Source organism: Catharus ustulatus, chromosome 15 (genome assembly GCF_009819885.2).
Source record: "Catharus ustulatus isolate bCatUst1 chromosome 15, bCatUst1.pri.v2, whole genome shotgun sequence".
Classification (NCBI taxonomy): Eukaryota; Metazoa; Chordata; class Aves; order Passeriformes; family Turdidae; genus Catharus; species Catharus ustulatus.
This window is the reverse complement of record NC_046235.1, coordinates 8,864,163-8,879,364: the sequence shown is the minus strand read 5'-3', so window position 1 is coordinate 8,879,364 and position 15,202 is coordinate 8,864,163. Positions and strand designations below refer to the sequence as shown.

The 15,202-nt window shown below is 40.1% G+C and overlaps 1 protein-coding gene across 3 annotated transcripts in view; it reads left to right on the top strand.

Annotated features, from left to right (window-relative positions):
- FSTL4 (follistatin like 4) overlaps positions 1-15,202 on the top strand; it is a 228,175-nt gene that overhangs the window by 116,488 nt on the left and 96,485 nt on the right. For all 3 annotated transcript variants that reach the window (XM_033073108.1, XM_042779742.1, XM_033073109.2), the window contains exons 5-6: positions 2,162-2,352; positions 5,718-5,838. In XM_033073108.1, the coding sequence (XP_032928999.1) occupies positions 2,162-2,352; positions 5,718-5,838 (312 nt within the window). The remainder of the gene's footprint in view (positions 1-2,161; positions 2,353-5,717; positions 5,839-15,202) is intronic.

Genomic DNA, 15,202 nt, shown 5'->3' with positions numbered 1-15,202 from the left:
AAGTTTTCTTAGCATCACAATGGGGAAAATTCCAGAGAGAGAAAAAAGGGGGGGAAAACCCCAACACCTATAGACCAGCTCAGTGTCAGCAGTGCGTCAGCCCACCTGGGTGACTGACACCGTGTGTGTTGCCTGTAGCTGTGCTGGTGCTCACTAATGGAAACCACAAAGGAGAAACAGAAGTGGAGGAAAATTTAATCACTTTCTGTGTCCTCATTAGCCCTAGATACATTTCTGGGACTAACTTTTGACTGAAAATAAAATTCCAGCTCGGAGAAAAAATATTGCAGTAGTTAAAACAGTATTTACAACAGAATAGCTTGATTAAATGGATACAATAATCAGGTTTTCTCTTAAGCTGATGATTGAATGAAAAAAGAATTCATACTGCCTTCACAAACCATCAAATGACATGGTTGGGAATAAAGAAGCCAAGAATAATAAACACAATTAATAGTAGCTGAATAGCCTTGTTTTTCTGTTAAACAAGACTGATCCCAAGTGGGACCCAGTGGTTTTTGGAGTTTGTTTAGTGGGAACGAAAAATTTATCAGCTGCTTAATATCCTTGAGCAGCAACAAACTCTCCAAACTAGATGGGACTGAGTTCAGGGTGGGAAATAAGCCTTGTCTTGCAGTTCTTGTTCATGTAGCAGGAGGGCACTGACCTGAATGGTGAGCATATGTTCTGCTTCTGTGTCCTCTCTCACCTTCTCAAGTCATGATGCTTTTGAAGATGTGAGCACAAAATATGAAGGGTGAAAAAAAAAAACTTGACAGTAGATGGGTTTGCTATCAGAGAAATGCTTTCCACCTGGAATTTTAATTGGGTTTTGGTTGGAGTGGGACCAAGAGGTCCAAAATGTTGCAGCTGAGCAAGAAAAGGACAGGAACATTAGTTGTCACCGTGCCAGAATCTTCTGTTATTTTTCAGAGGATTAATGTTTAGTCTTTGGGGAGCTGATCTACAAGGGTATTGTCCCTTAAACTGAGGTGGAGCCATGTTCTCTTAGATTTAAGAGATTAAATCTCTTAGATTTAAGATTAAATTTTTTATTTAATCCAACAGGGTCAGTGATGGGATTTAAAAGAAAAAAGCTTGTTTTAAAACAAGTATTGCAAAGAGTGAGGCTATTTACACTGTAGGGAAATTACATTATAGACATAAGGACTTCTAAGGGGAGCAGCTGAACCTGTTCATGCTGTTGGTGGGATATGGTTGATACCCACAGAGTGTGGAGCAGCTGAAGACTGAGGGTGCTCCAGGGTCTGCTCCAAGGCTCCTGCAAGGCACCAGCCACTGTGCTCTGCACTAAAGCAAGCAGATTTACACAAAAAGATAGTTGCCATTTCTCGTTCTTCTGAGTTCTGCCAGACAATAGATGAGCAGAAAAGGGTAATAATATCTTATACCACTTTGGGCATGTGGATACATTTCCTTGAGGAGAAGGGCTGTGGGAGAGCTGGATGCTGCAGGTACAGTGTGAGCTTTCAGGTCAGGAGGGTTCAATCTGATTTCTTCAGCCAAGCCAGAGTCACTTCAGGGAGAGTGGCTTGAGGGCTTTTCCCTGATAATAATCTTTTTCCCTGGTCAGTGGCAGGACAGTGTTTATTTCAGCCTGCAGCGGGGTGATGAGAGCAGGCACTAATGACACCATAGCTGCAGGAGCTCCCCACAGCACTGTGCTCCTCACTGTCCTTCCTCTGACTCTACCGCCCCAGGCTGCCTCTAAGGAGTCCTTGAGATCAGCCCCATGTTTGATATAGGGTGATACTCTGAGCTGCCATTTACATTAGTGGAACTTCCTAAACATCAGCTTCCCCAGGTTTATTTTTTACTTTATGGAATAAATTTATTCATCTAGAAAAGAAAGCATAGAACTGATTTAATATTTGTGGGAGTTACAAAACTGAGTGTGGAAGTCTGTAACTGAAGCCCTATAAAATCTGGAAGGTAACATGCTGGAGAGTATCCTGACAGCAGGATTTAGAAAAGCTGCCAGCTATTACAAAAGGTGATGACTGCAGGATCTCCTCAAGTGCTGAGCTGAGTGAAGCTGAATATGCAGCCATATGTGCCTAATTTTTCCCTTTAGGACCTCAGTCCTTTGAAACGATCAAGGTAAACGCACATGGTCCCGTAATGCTGTCTTATCTCTCAGGTGACACCTGCACAATGGCAGACTACAGCCAGCTCAAGAGCATCCTGCTGGACTGGCAGGCTCGCCGGCAGAGCCCGCCGAGCAGCCTGGCCAAGGACAGAGCAGCCCAGAAGCGCTTCCTAATTGAAGAGCTGTTTAAGCACTTGGATTTGAACAGTGATGGGCATCTCAGCAGCTCTGAACTGGCTCAGGTAGGTTTATTGTTCAGTGAAAATGTAATTATGAAGTGGATTTTCATTCAAAGTGTGAATTGAATGTAATACAGCAGCACTCGTGGGAATGGTCATTTGTACCTTTCCAGTCAGCTGCAGGTAAAGGAGGAAAATATAGCAGAGGCAATGAGTCTCTCTGCATCTCCCAGGAGTCAGTGTTGTCTCAAACATTTGAAGCTCATCTCCAAACCAAAAAAAAATGGCAGTTTTCCAGCCCCATCCATACTGCTCAAAATAGATAATAATCCTTGCTCTGCTATCTGGCATCTTCTGAAGTATTGCCGGTTAGCTGGCTTGGGGAGAATTAATTTAGATTTTTTTAAGTGCATGTAAGTTAGGCAGAAATCTCTCTGTTCTTGTCCCTGCCTTCTGAACTGTGCATTAGTGTAATGTGACAGCAAAGTTAGAATGTTTTCCAACAGGTTTATTGTCCTAAAATCCCTGAGCAGATGCTGAAATGTTGATTAGCACAAATTGATAGAAAAGATAAGAGCTTGAAAAAGCTTATTTCTAATTTCAGGCATGCTGTGCTGTTGGAATTCATCTCATTGGTGAAGTGAACCGAATAGCCATCCTGGGCACTTTATCTATGTCCTCAGCTTGCTCTTTGCATGTGCAGACCTGGGAAAACAGTCCTGTAATATGTCTTTTCCATTCCATTATGCCATCCGTGAGAAGAATTAGAAACAAATGCCTTTTAAGAGCCCATTGGAAGCCAGTCCTATCTGGGACCTATTCCAGTTTCCAAAGCTGTTCCTTCTTGGAGTTATGAAATAGTTTGGGTGGGAAGGGACCTTAAAGCTTATCTCATTCCAACCCCTGTCATAGGCAGGGACACCTGCCACTAGACCAGGTTGTTCGGAGTAAATTCACCCTTGAGTGTCTCATCTGCACTCTTGCTTCCCAGGGAGCACAGAGTGTGTTGCAGGCATGAGCCTGCTCCACTCTGAGCTCACTCCTCTCCAGGACAGTTTGTGCTGCATTTTCGTCCTCAGGCTGTTGGCAGGATGCTTGATCCTTTCCACACAATGCAAAGTGTCAGCATAAATTCCCTTAGATCTCGGGGCTATGAATGCATGCAATATTTCCTCTGAAGGCAATGATTTTTTCATAAAGACATGGTAGCTATAAGAAAACACTTTTATCTGAATTCAAAGCCAGCTATTACATAGTGGCGTCTAAGTGTCTGTTCTACTCTCTTAATTTTTTTGTCCTTTTTTCATGAAACTTATTTTATTGGGATTTTAAAACTTTCATGGAAATAAAGGTTTGGCAGCCTGCAAGCAATTGTTACTGCAAAGCAGCACAGACAGTGCTATAAGGTCTGCCTTGAAGTTCCTCTGGGTTTGTTTGCAGATGTGCCTGGAGCCCAGGTCTTTCTGACAAGTGCATGCAAAGACATTGGCTACTCTTATTTTAATTCTTCTCACTGTTATCAAAATCAGTAAATGTGCCTGAACATCTGGAGCCCACGGCAGTTTGATAGACCAGAATAAGTTCAGTCTCAGCCAGGAGCCCTCTCACCCAACCATTCTCCATACAATCTGGCCACCAGCATGGATGAGTTTACAGTGAGATCACAAAATAATGCTGATTAATGCACAGTTAAGATAAGCCATGAGTGCCTTTAATCATGAGCTGAGTGGCTCTGGTCTTGGGCACCTTAGTGGCAGCATGGCTGAGTGCTAGCCAAACTAGGGACACATCTGTAGGGCAGCTCTGGGCTCTCACAGCAGAAGGATTCACAGTTTATTTGTAGCATGCCAATTCTATGTTTTTCTCTTTAACAAGGTGATTTCTATGTGCTCTTACAAGGCTGGTTTATCCATGCAGGTTTCAAGGGACATTTTTTTCAGGTAATGAACAATTTTTAATAACCGAGGTTATAGTCTAAACAGAACTATTCTTTCCTCTTTCGCAGGTAGATTTGTAATTGATTTGCATTAGCTCTCTATTTTTAAGCTCTCTGCAACTTTAAATTTCCCTCAAGGTTGGCAGTTTCATTGCCTGTGGGCAGAGGAAGCTGGGCTGAACATGATGCAGTGAGATCTTGTTTCCTCAGACTGCTCTGGATGACCTGGTGCTGTGCCTTTGCTTTGTTTTATTTAAAAGAAAAATAGTCTCCCGAGCACTATAACCTTGTCTGCAAGCAAAAACTCAAGGCAGGTAACATGCATTGCTGCAGTAAAAAGTAATTTTTAAGACCTGAAAGTGGATCTTTAGGAGGCTCATTGCAGAACGATTCACCCCAAAGGAGAGTCTCTCCAGGGGGGATGGTCTTTCATCAATGCAGCACCCGTTTGTTTGTTCTCCACAACAGAATTGCTTTGAGCAAAACAATGGCAACAGATGGCCCGTCCCCTTCTATTTAGAGCTAGTTTGCCTTCTGTCTGCTGGTAGACCCTATCCAGTATTTTCCCTCTGGACCCAGCACTGAAGTTCCCATGTAGTTTTGCAACCATGGATAGGATATAGAAGTCTATTAACAATGGTGGTAATTGGAATTTTTTTTCCATTTAAATCTTTAATGTATTTTAAAGTCAGATTTATAAATCAAGTAAGTGTGTCACAGCTGAAGTGTTTTCCACAATTTTTTTTCCTGATGTTAAATCAAAAGGACTAGTAAAAACTTGTCAGTCTTACGGAAAGTTTATCAATTTTCTATACAAAGGGTAGACAGAGGGAAATTTCCATCTTTAGAGGATTCATCTTGGAAGTTATGGTTGATCTCACTTTTATTGAATATTTTTTACTTGCTAGGTGAAGGGTCATTTTTTAGCATTATTACTTTAAAGTGCTTCAACATAATGGGTCAAGACTGGAATAGTAAATAAGAGTCCCTTGCCTACAGGGAGGGGAAGATACAACAGCTTTCCTGTCTGGAAGATGCAACAGTTTTCTTCATGTTCTACAGTAAATTTAGAGGACCCAAATGATATGTTGAAAAAGCACAAGAAGCAAACTGTAAAGGGTTGGAAAAGCACATCAATGTTGAGTAGTTGCCTGTTCTAGACCTAAAATCAGGGAATACAAGTTTTTCCTTACTTACAGAGGAGAAAGGAGGAGCACACTTTTGTTTTTCCCTGTTGAATATTTTTCAGTCCATTTTCAAAATGAAAATGTATTTCTGTGCTGTGGGTAAAAGAAGGGGCTCTTCAGTCCCTGGTCCACTAAGTGCTGCAGGAATATGAATAACTTGATAGAAAGAAAATATGTAATGATAGATATGATAATCTGTCTATCCATTTATCTGTGTCCCCAAAGGCTGTTTCATGGAAAAACTACCAGGTGAGGAGTGTGTAGTGTTAGATTACATGTAAGGTTACTTGTTCTCTTTGCTGCAGCTAACGAAGAAGGAGGACCTGGAAGATGATTTACTGGGTTGTACACTTGAGGACCTTCTCCAGTTTGATGATTACAATAACGATGGCCGTCTGACCCTGCAGGAGCTCTACACAGCCTTCCGTGAGTCCCTGCTTTGGCCTGTCCCGTGTGTTTGAGGCATGTGAATATCTGTGAGGGCACTGTTGTCTTCCTAGACGTGGTCAGTGAAGATGATCCCTTTTTTGTCTTTAATGCCATGAAAACACTTTAGAAGGCTTGTTTCCAAATGTTTCTGTTCTCCACAGTGTAAGCATGAAGCAGGAGTTTTGGTACAGGTGTGTGAGGTTTATCATTTTCTGTGTTTTGTCGTGCTTCTTGTTGATGGCAAGGGAGAGATGGTGGCCTGGCCAAGGTCTGTAGACCTGAGTATGTCGTTTGATTAACCCTAAAGAAATAAGATAGAAACCTGTCCAAAGGTGCTGTGATAAGTTTGCTGTGGGAAAGGTGTTTACTGAATATTTTGCGTGGGAATTATGTTTTGTACATTTTGTTTCCGTGTTAATGAGTGTATTAAAAGTGTGCAATCGTGATACAAATATCAGCATCCTGTGCAAGCATCTGGGGATCACAGAGCTACTTAAACAATGGGATGTAATAAATACTTGCATTATCCCATTTATCTTCATAAATTTATGTTGTAGCTTTAAGTTAAGCATTCATTGAAGTCTGTCCCTGGAAAAGGCCCACACTGTCTCCTTCATCTGGGTAATAGAAAGTTGTATTGTTGCTCATTCCTTTGGGATAATAAAGAAAAAGAGAAATGGGCAGGGTTATTCAGTAATCAGGATAGTGAGCTACAGAGAACTTGGGTGTGATTAAGACATAGCTAAAAATTAAGCAGGATTCAACCATTGACTGTTGAGTGCAGGGAAAGGGCCAATAACAAGCTGGTTACCTCTTAAGCAGGATTTTGTTCTAAGATGGTAATATCTGTTTTCTTGATTTACAGCTTTTCATTAAAAAAACTCAATTTAGATAATAATCACAGAATGGTTTGGTTTGGAAGGGACCTTAAAGATTATCAGGTTCCATCCCCTGCCATGGGCAAGGACACTGGCACTAGACTCCACTCCAAGCCCCGTCCAATCTGGCTTTCAATATTTCCAGGGATGGGGCAGCCACAGCTTCTCTGGGCAGCCTGTGCCAGGGCCCCACCACCCTCACAGGGAAGAATTTCTCCATAAAATATCCAATCTTGCCCAGTGCTCTGTCAGTTGGAAACCATTCCCCCTTGTCCTGTCATACCATACCCTTGTCAAAAGTCCTCTTTAGCTCACCTGTAGGCTGCCTTTAAATACTGGAAGGCTATTTAAAGCTTTAAGATTAGCCCCAGCTGTCACCATGGTCCTGTTTGAGCCACACATGCATTTAACTCAGCACAGCAGATATACAGCAAAACATAAAATCTCATACATTAAGAAGGCATAAAGTGTATTAACTCAGCTATAAAGGCTTGACATGCAGTTATTTGGGAGCATATTTGGATCAACGGGTTCTCAAAGTCACATCCACTTAAACCTAAATTCCAAGAATTATTACTTATGGGCTTTGGTTCAGTGAATTTTAAGTAGGCAATGAAAATTAGACAAGTACAAAATATTAACCAATTAATAGCAATAGTATTGATAAACTGCAAAACCATCATAACAAAACACAAGGTCAAACAATGATTGTTTGTCCAAGGAATTTTGTATCTGAACAGAATTGCTCACCATCTGAAGCTGAAAACCAGACTGACTTCTCCATTTTCGGTCTTCCCAGAATCCCAACTTTTATCAAGAGCCACTAATGTGTCACCAGCTTTTAATTTAAAACCAAAGTTAATTACTTGCAACTTCTGAAATTTTGGGGAATCTGGAAGCAAATTTAGTACCTGGTTAAAATATTTTTTTTTCTCTTTATTAAATTATGTAGGAAGAAAACTCAAAAATACTTCAAACACTTAAGGGCACACTTTTGTTTATGAAAATTTTGTTTATAAGATTTCTGTTTTGTTATGTCAGAATTTTGCTGCTGCAGAATTTACTGTTTAAAGGTACAGCATCCTGCACATTTCCCCCGTTTTTTGCCTATTAGAGAGATCTTTTTGTAGCTTGAAGTTCACCCACACCATGAATTGTGGCTGCCACAGGCTGGCAGCAAAATATGGGCACGACTGCTCAGCAAGCTGATGAGTAACATAATTACCAGAATTCAGTGACATCAGAAAGTCTCAATATAATTTATCCTCACAAAAACTCTGTCACATCTGTTTTGGTGCTCTGTGCTCTGGTAGAGTGTCACAGTATTGGAAAGGTTTGAAAATGACCTTGATAATGTGAAGAGCTTCCCAATTTGACATTCTTGTCCTGTGTTAGAAGTTGCATTTCATTTTAGAGTCTTGTAGCCTTGTAGTAACTCACAGAGCCACACATGGCCTCTTCCTCTCACTCCATGTATGCCTCTTGCTTTCCCTTGACCCATCTTTTCTCTCCAAGACCCTCAGGGACCCAAAGGTTATTTTTCTTCCCCATCGTGTTGATCATCTGTAAATAAATTAAAAGTGCATGGATGAGAGAAATCCAGAGTCTTACATTTTCTGAAATGTGGTTTTACCAGGACAAGCACTACATCTAATAGGTGCTTTTTTGTGTCATCACTTCTACCCATGCTAATAATTTTCATACGCATTTTAATGCACAGTTTTGGATTATGGACAGAAATAGTGGGCTTCCTTATAAACCTACCATCTTTCTTTTGATTTTCTGAAGTTGTTTTGTTCCTTAACCCCAAGAATAAAACTGTTAAGAGTTTTCTTGCATCTATGAGATGACTAGAAATATCTGTTAACACAGGATTAAAGTGTCAACTCTCCAAATTGCCTTAATCATCCACAAGTAGTGCATGAGAAAGATGAAGCACTCTACTGGCAACTCTGGTAAGAACCACTTGTAGGTGTCTTCTAATTCCTCATTAATAAATTTTCATTAGATAAGGAGTCTCTGGATCATAATTTAAAAAAAAAAATTATGATATTATGATCTTGAGATTTTTCACCTGCCAAAAATAGAGCACTAGAAAGATTATTTGTCTGTTGTCTTTTCTTTAAGTTGTCACAAAGATTCAATACATGATTAATAAATGAAAGTCTTAGTTGTCATAAGAGCTAAAGCAGTGCGTGCATCTAATTCATCAGCATGGAGATAGTCTGGTGAGTTGGCAAGCCTATCACTCATCTGAGTCATACTTTTAAGAATGCTCAGATGTGTGGGTTTTGGATATAACTTCTGGCACTGTATCTGACTGGAGGTCATTATAATTAGGCTGACACTTCTGGCATTCCTGTTGTCTTCCCTAATGAACAAGTGGCAGATTGGCAGATGTGAAAGCCCAACTTAAGAAAAAAAGTCTCTGTAATCTTCTAGATCTGTATTATCATTATCATCGTCATCATCGTCATCAGTATGGAAAGGTCAATTTGTAATACAGATGATTGAGGGAGAGGGAAAAGATGCATTCAGTTAAAATGCCTTTATCCTGTCAACACTGTCTAGCTAATAGGGAGTTATTAAACCAACAATAAAATCCCCTTAAATTCTAGATCATGGCCCATTAAAGTACTTTCCTGATGTCATAGCTGGACCAAAACAACCTACAAAGGAAGTTTGGAAGAAAAATACTAAATTGTTATTTTTCAGTCCAGTCATTATTTGCCATGGTCTATTGCATATAAGTTACATGTAGACAGAAAATTGCTGTTTCTGTAAGGTGAGAGGCATGTCATCTATGGATATATTGCTATCTAAAGAAGACAAGTAGAGACGTTTTTCATGCAGGAATGAATGCAGCAGCAGCTTCAGGATTAATGTGCCCTTCTCTTAACTCCAGTTAAAGAGTATAACATGATGTTTTCCTTTCCTCCCTGATTCTGTTTTAGGTCAAATCTTCCCTTTAAATAGGTCCTTAATATTAACCAAAAAAGCACAAGGAAGAAATATGAAAATGAGATGCATATACTTTCAGCAGGAGGTCAGGGAAATGCTGGATACAGGTTGGATGATGTCAGCCCCGGGCCCTGGGGCTCCCCCAACACCACCACCAGGGACCAGCAGACCAGACTGAATTTGAATGAACTGGGTGAAAAAATGAGTTTGAGAGCCTGGGCTGGGCATGGGTGTCAGGTAAATCACCACCAATGCAGAGAAGCAGTGTTGGGCTGCCTCCAGATTTACTGCAGTGATCCTAAAATCTCCAGGAGTTGTATTCCCCACAGCCATGTGGTGTGGAGAAGGAAGCAATCCATTCCTGATTCCTCCACCATCATCCAGAGGCTTACTCATAGAGAAGTGTGGAGTATAAAAAGACAGATTTATTTTTGAGTTGTGCATATTTCTGATTCACTAGAAACTACTTTAGGGCAGAACTTTTAATTGTCCCAAAATTGTGGGAATTGGTGCTGACTGGGAAAGAGCAAAGCTCTACACTGAGAATCAGGAAATGAAACATTTCTGAAAAGGGGCCTGTGGGGTCAGGGTGGGAGAGAAAGATGTGAAGTGAGGAGGAAGCTTTCAGGCAGGGTATCTGTTCTTGGTAGATATATCAGCATATCCAACTCTGTGGTCTCATAATAAACAAGGTGATAATGGAAAATGAATACTGTTTGAAGAAAGCAAATACCCCTATTTGCTATCTCTGTGTGGGTGTGTGTGTATATATGCACTCTACATACGTGTGGCAAACCAGGTGTTCCAGCAGCAGTTGCACCTGTAAAATCTGTGTTCAGATGAAGTATCTGTTCACAAATTCATGAAGCTGTTGATGGCACAGCACTACAGTCATTTTTTGCTGTTTCCTTCCAGCTGAATTGTTCAAACCCAGATAATTATATTGGACAAGTATATTGTGAGATAAAATGTTTTGCTTGCAGTGTTTTCTTAAGCAATGTTGTAGCAAGTTACCTACAGAATCAAATCATAGTCTGAAATATTGACAGTTTGTGCCCCATGCTCTGCCTGTCCTGCTGTCATCTCCCTAGTATGTGTTTTCTCTTTCATGTTCCTGCAGATATTGGTACAAACTTGGAAATAATTCATTAGCTTACCAGCATTGATTTCTTCTTCTGTGAGCGATGTGATATCCCAACTTCAAACGCAGCTGAGCAAGCAGGGGAGCGACGGCCTCTGCTTTTGGTTTGATGCAGTGTTAGAGGAGCTGCTCAGGAAAGAAATGAGATTTCCTGTAGTTGACCAAAGCAGCCTATTCTTGATTGCCTTGAGGAATGGTGTAGAGATGTGTTACTGAAGATGAAAGCAAGTTATTGGACATTTATTAGTAGTAGTAGTGATAGTGGTAGTAGAAGTGGTAGCAGTAGTAGTAATATTGTTGTTATTATTGTTAATGTTATTATAATAATTATTAGTATATTAATCTAATCTAATAATGCAATCTTATAGCAGAAACAAAACTAAAAAGATTTAAAAATCAAGGGAAAAAGCAGAAAATGAAAACAATTCACTTTGATTCCTGCAAGAAGTGCCAGGTGGCTAAACGGGGATGACAGAAAAACCCAACAAGCGCCCAAGTCATTGCAACAGCACTTTGTCACCAGCATTCCCGTAGCAGAGCCCTGACACCACACTGGGTTTTTAGGCATTTTGAGGATGGAACTGGTTGTGTTGGAGGCAAACACAGCAGCTCAGCACAGGGGAGAGTGCCCAAAGACTTGTGAGTGGGCAGGGCTGAACTCTGGGCGTGTGCTCGAGGATGGAGATGCCTTTAATCAGCTCCTGAAATTTCCCTGCTCAATATGTTTTGACTTTAGATCGTTTCCAGAAACACCTAACTCCTTGCCTCGCTCATAAATGCAGTGTAAGATGTGTGCTTGAGCACTAGGAATAATCCTTCTGCACCTGGAAATGTAATTTTTGTCTGGTAGGATGCCTCAGCTGAGGAAATCACAGTGAGTTCATCTGTACTGCATTTTAGTGGGCAGCTATTTCTTGAATGTTAAAAATTTACTTTCTTGGATTTTTCTTTCTTTTAGTCTTTTTTTCCTCCCTTGCTATCAAAGAAATGCATTCTGCAAAGAAAAAAGTTGATTTGTTTTTCTGTCTCTCTTTTAAAACTCTTTTCATTGTGAAAACCTTTTTGCACTTCAAGTCTAAAATACATCTCATGGCTCCATCAATTGTTTGCAGTTCCACAAAACAGCTGTTAGAATCAGGTCTGTTGTGTAGTCTCAATTGTTTTGCTGCATTTTGAACAAAGCAAAAGATATCTTCTCAGAAGAAAAAATAATCAGAATTAATTTGTAGAAAGACAAGTTTAATCTAAGCAAAAAAGGCTTCAAAAGCTGAAATGTGGTTCCATAGAAAAAGTTTAAAGTGCTCAGATCAAGAATAATTATGTTGTATGTGGATGCATGCTTGCCAGTGGAGAGAGGGACATGATTTTGCCTTGGGCTAAAAAGAGAAATGTTTCCATGTTCAGATCAGACATTAATTCATTTAATCAGGGCTGCTGCTCAGCTTTGTACTGTACCCACTAGATATATTTTGGCATTATTACTTCAATTGAGAGAACCTCCTCAAATAAAATGTTAGCAGAATTAATAGTAAACATAGATGTGGTAAGAATGATTGTGGTTTCAAGATGTAGTTAGAATGATTGTCATTTCATGTCAAGAATAGAGGCAAGACATTTTCATGGAAAGCCAGGGAGTGTACCTGACACTTTGGTTTGGCTGTTTCCATGTCAGAACCCGCTCACTCAAATGTCAATTACCAAACTCCAGTATTTTTTCCAATAGGGAAGCACAGAATTGTTTGGGTTGGGAGGGACTTTAACCTCATCTTGTCCTAACCCCTGCCATAGGGACGTCTTCCACTAGAATAGGCTGCTCCAAGCCCTATCCAACCTTGAGCATTTCCAGGGATGGGGCATCCACAGCTTCTCTGGGCAACCTGTGCCAGGGCCTCACCACGCTCACAGGAAAGAATTTCTTCCTAATATCTAATCTAAACCCAGGATCTTTCATTCCCCCTCATTCATAGCTCTCATTTCCAAAGATACTATCTGTAAAATGTCAACAGTCTTAATATGCAACGACTGAATAAGAGAAAGTGATTTAATTACAAGTTGTTATTGAAAATCTATTGTCTACAAATTGCAAGGAAAACTCACTAGAAGACAATGTACGGTTGATCTTAAAATGTTTTTCAGGTTGTATTGATTTGTTAATCTTGGTTTTAAGTGCAAGAAATTGCCATGTGAAGTAGTGCTTCAGAGGTGATGTACAAACCATATCAAATGTCTACACACACTCTTGCAGGATTAGAATATTTAAATATTTATAAGTATGTATAAGTGACTCACTAGCGCATAAACCAGGCAAATACCATTTCTCAAAAAATTATTTGATCTGCACCAGCAGTGTTCACTGAAGCAATTTCATATGCACAAATAATAGTATTTTGGGTTACTTGAAAACACAAAATTATGTCAGTGAAGAACGAATACAAATATTGGTGAAATCCTAGAATGGCTGACAGTCTTAGACGCATGTTGAGTCACCATCAACGATTAAACAAATGTGTAGATTTGAGCACTTGACAACAGGGTTCAGTGGTGGCCTTGGTGGTGCTGGGTGAACAGTTGGGCTTAATGGTTTTAGGGAACTTTTCCAACCTAAACGTTTCTGTGATTCTCTGTGCATGTTCAATTCATGTAGTTAGGGGTCTAAAAAGTATAATTTTCATTTTATGTGAGCTGGGAATGAAGAATTGCAGGAGTTCCTGTGGCTTCCTTGTGGTCTTGCAAAACCAGAGGCCATTTCTGAATGAAAATTGGACCCAAACTTTGTGTTGTTTGGGTTTGGGTTTTTTTTAACTTTTCAGTCATATTCTGTCTTTCTGAGGAACTTTTGAAGCAAATGCAATATTTTCATGAAGCAAAAATAACTTTTTGTTAAAAATGGGCAAAATTACAGTTAAAATACTTGAGTCTTAATATAAAGTCAGAGGCATGATACGGTAGGATCCTGAGCCAGATCTTGTTTTATTACATACAGTCCAGAATATTTTATCTGCAGTTTTACTCTTCTTTCATGTTTTCTCTCCTTGTATTTCCAAGTGGGTAACTACTAAACTTTTATTTTCCTTTCAAAATCTGCCTTCATCTAAGGACAGCTGCTGTGAATGGTCTCTCTGCTTTCACAGGCACCTCATGGTTGCTTTGAATTGCTTCTCCTTTTACGTGTTCTTCATCTTTTTTTCCACTGGTTGAGCAGATTCATAGCTTTTAAGGCCAAAAACTTTGCATGATATATTAAAAAAAATTATCTAACACAGCCTCAGTCTCACCAGAGTAGATGCAGAGGGTGAAACTTCCTTTATCCTTCCACTCCCATATTACTTTCCTCATCATCCAGGCAGGGATCATGCTGCTGTTGTGTGTTTTGTCACTTACTGACCCTTTTCCCAGGATTAACAACCTCATCTGGTTCACTTTTCATAGTTCTGCCCTGCCGTCCTTGTTCCTCGCCGTGTGATCACTGTTTGATATATGATTGTACACATGGTTTTATCAAAGTGCTGCACCATGCACAGAGGCAGGTTACTGGCCAAGCCCAAAAGCTCAGCACAACAGTCCTGCCTCACACTGCATCACTCTCAGGTGTCCACATTGTCAGCTGGAATTTCTGTGCTCATTCCAGATCTCAGTGGAGATGTTGAACACATTTGGGCATTGGATGGCTCTCGAAAGAGCCCTGTTTGAATGGATCCCTCTGAGAAATGCTTCTAGAGATCTGTCCATCAGCCAGTTCTTGGTTCATTTAGGACAGACTTTGTTGACACTCTATAGCACTACAGAGCTGCAGTGCTAATTTTTTAATCAAAATGCTAGAGCAGCCATCAGAAAATTATCAAGTACAGTACATATACCCAGCACAATGATACAATTTATGGAGAGCCTCAGCTGAGATGTTTTTATTTCATGCTCTTGACAGGAGAAAATCTCCTTGACAAATCCAGGATGCCCAGAGAGAAACTTTAAAAAAAGAATAGCAGCAGAAAATTTAATAAGCTGAACTCAGAGGTTGGTTCTGCTTTAATACTTCCAAAAAGAATTTTAAAGGGTGTTAGCCTTTAGAAAAAAGTAAAAAGCTTCAGAGATGCTTCAGTGGCATCAGGATTTGAGGTGAAACTCAACTGTTGCTAATATCTGTCTTTAGCACCACCATAAAAAACTCAGTGTCAAGATTCTTGATGATGAAAACTTCAGAAAGAAAATCAAGAGCCATTGATAGACATAAATAAGGGCAAGCTCAGCCCTGCTGTACCTCTCAAGCACTGTTCCTGCTGTCAGCTTTTCCATCTGCAATAGATAAAATTCATCTGCAGAATTTTTGTTTCTCTTTTTGCAAGCAAGTACAGGCACTGCTGAACTCAGGCTTTGTGCCACACTT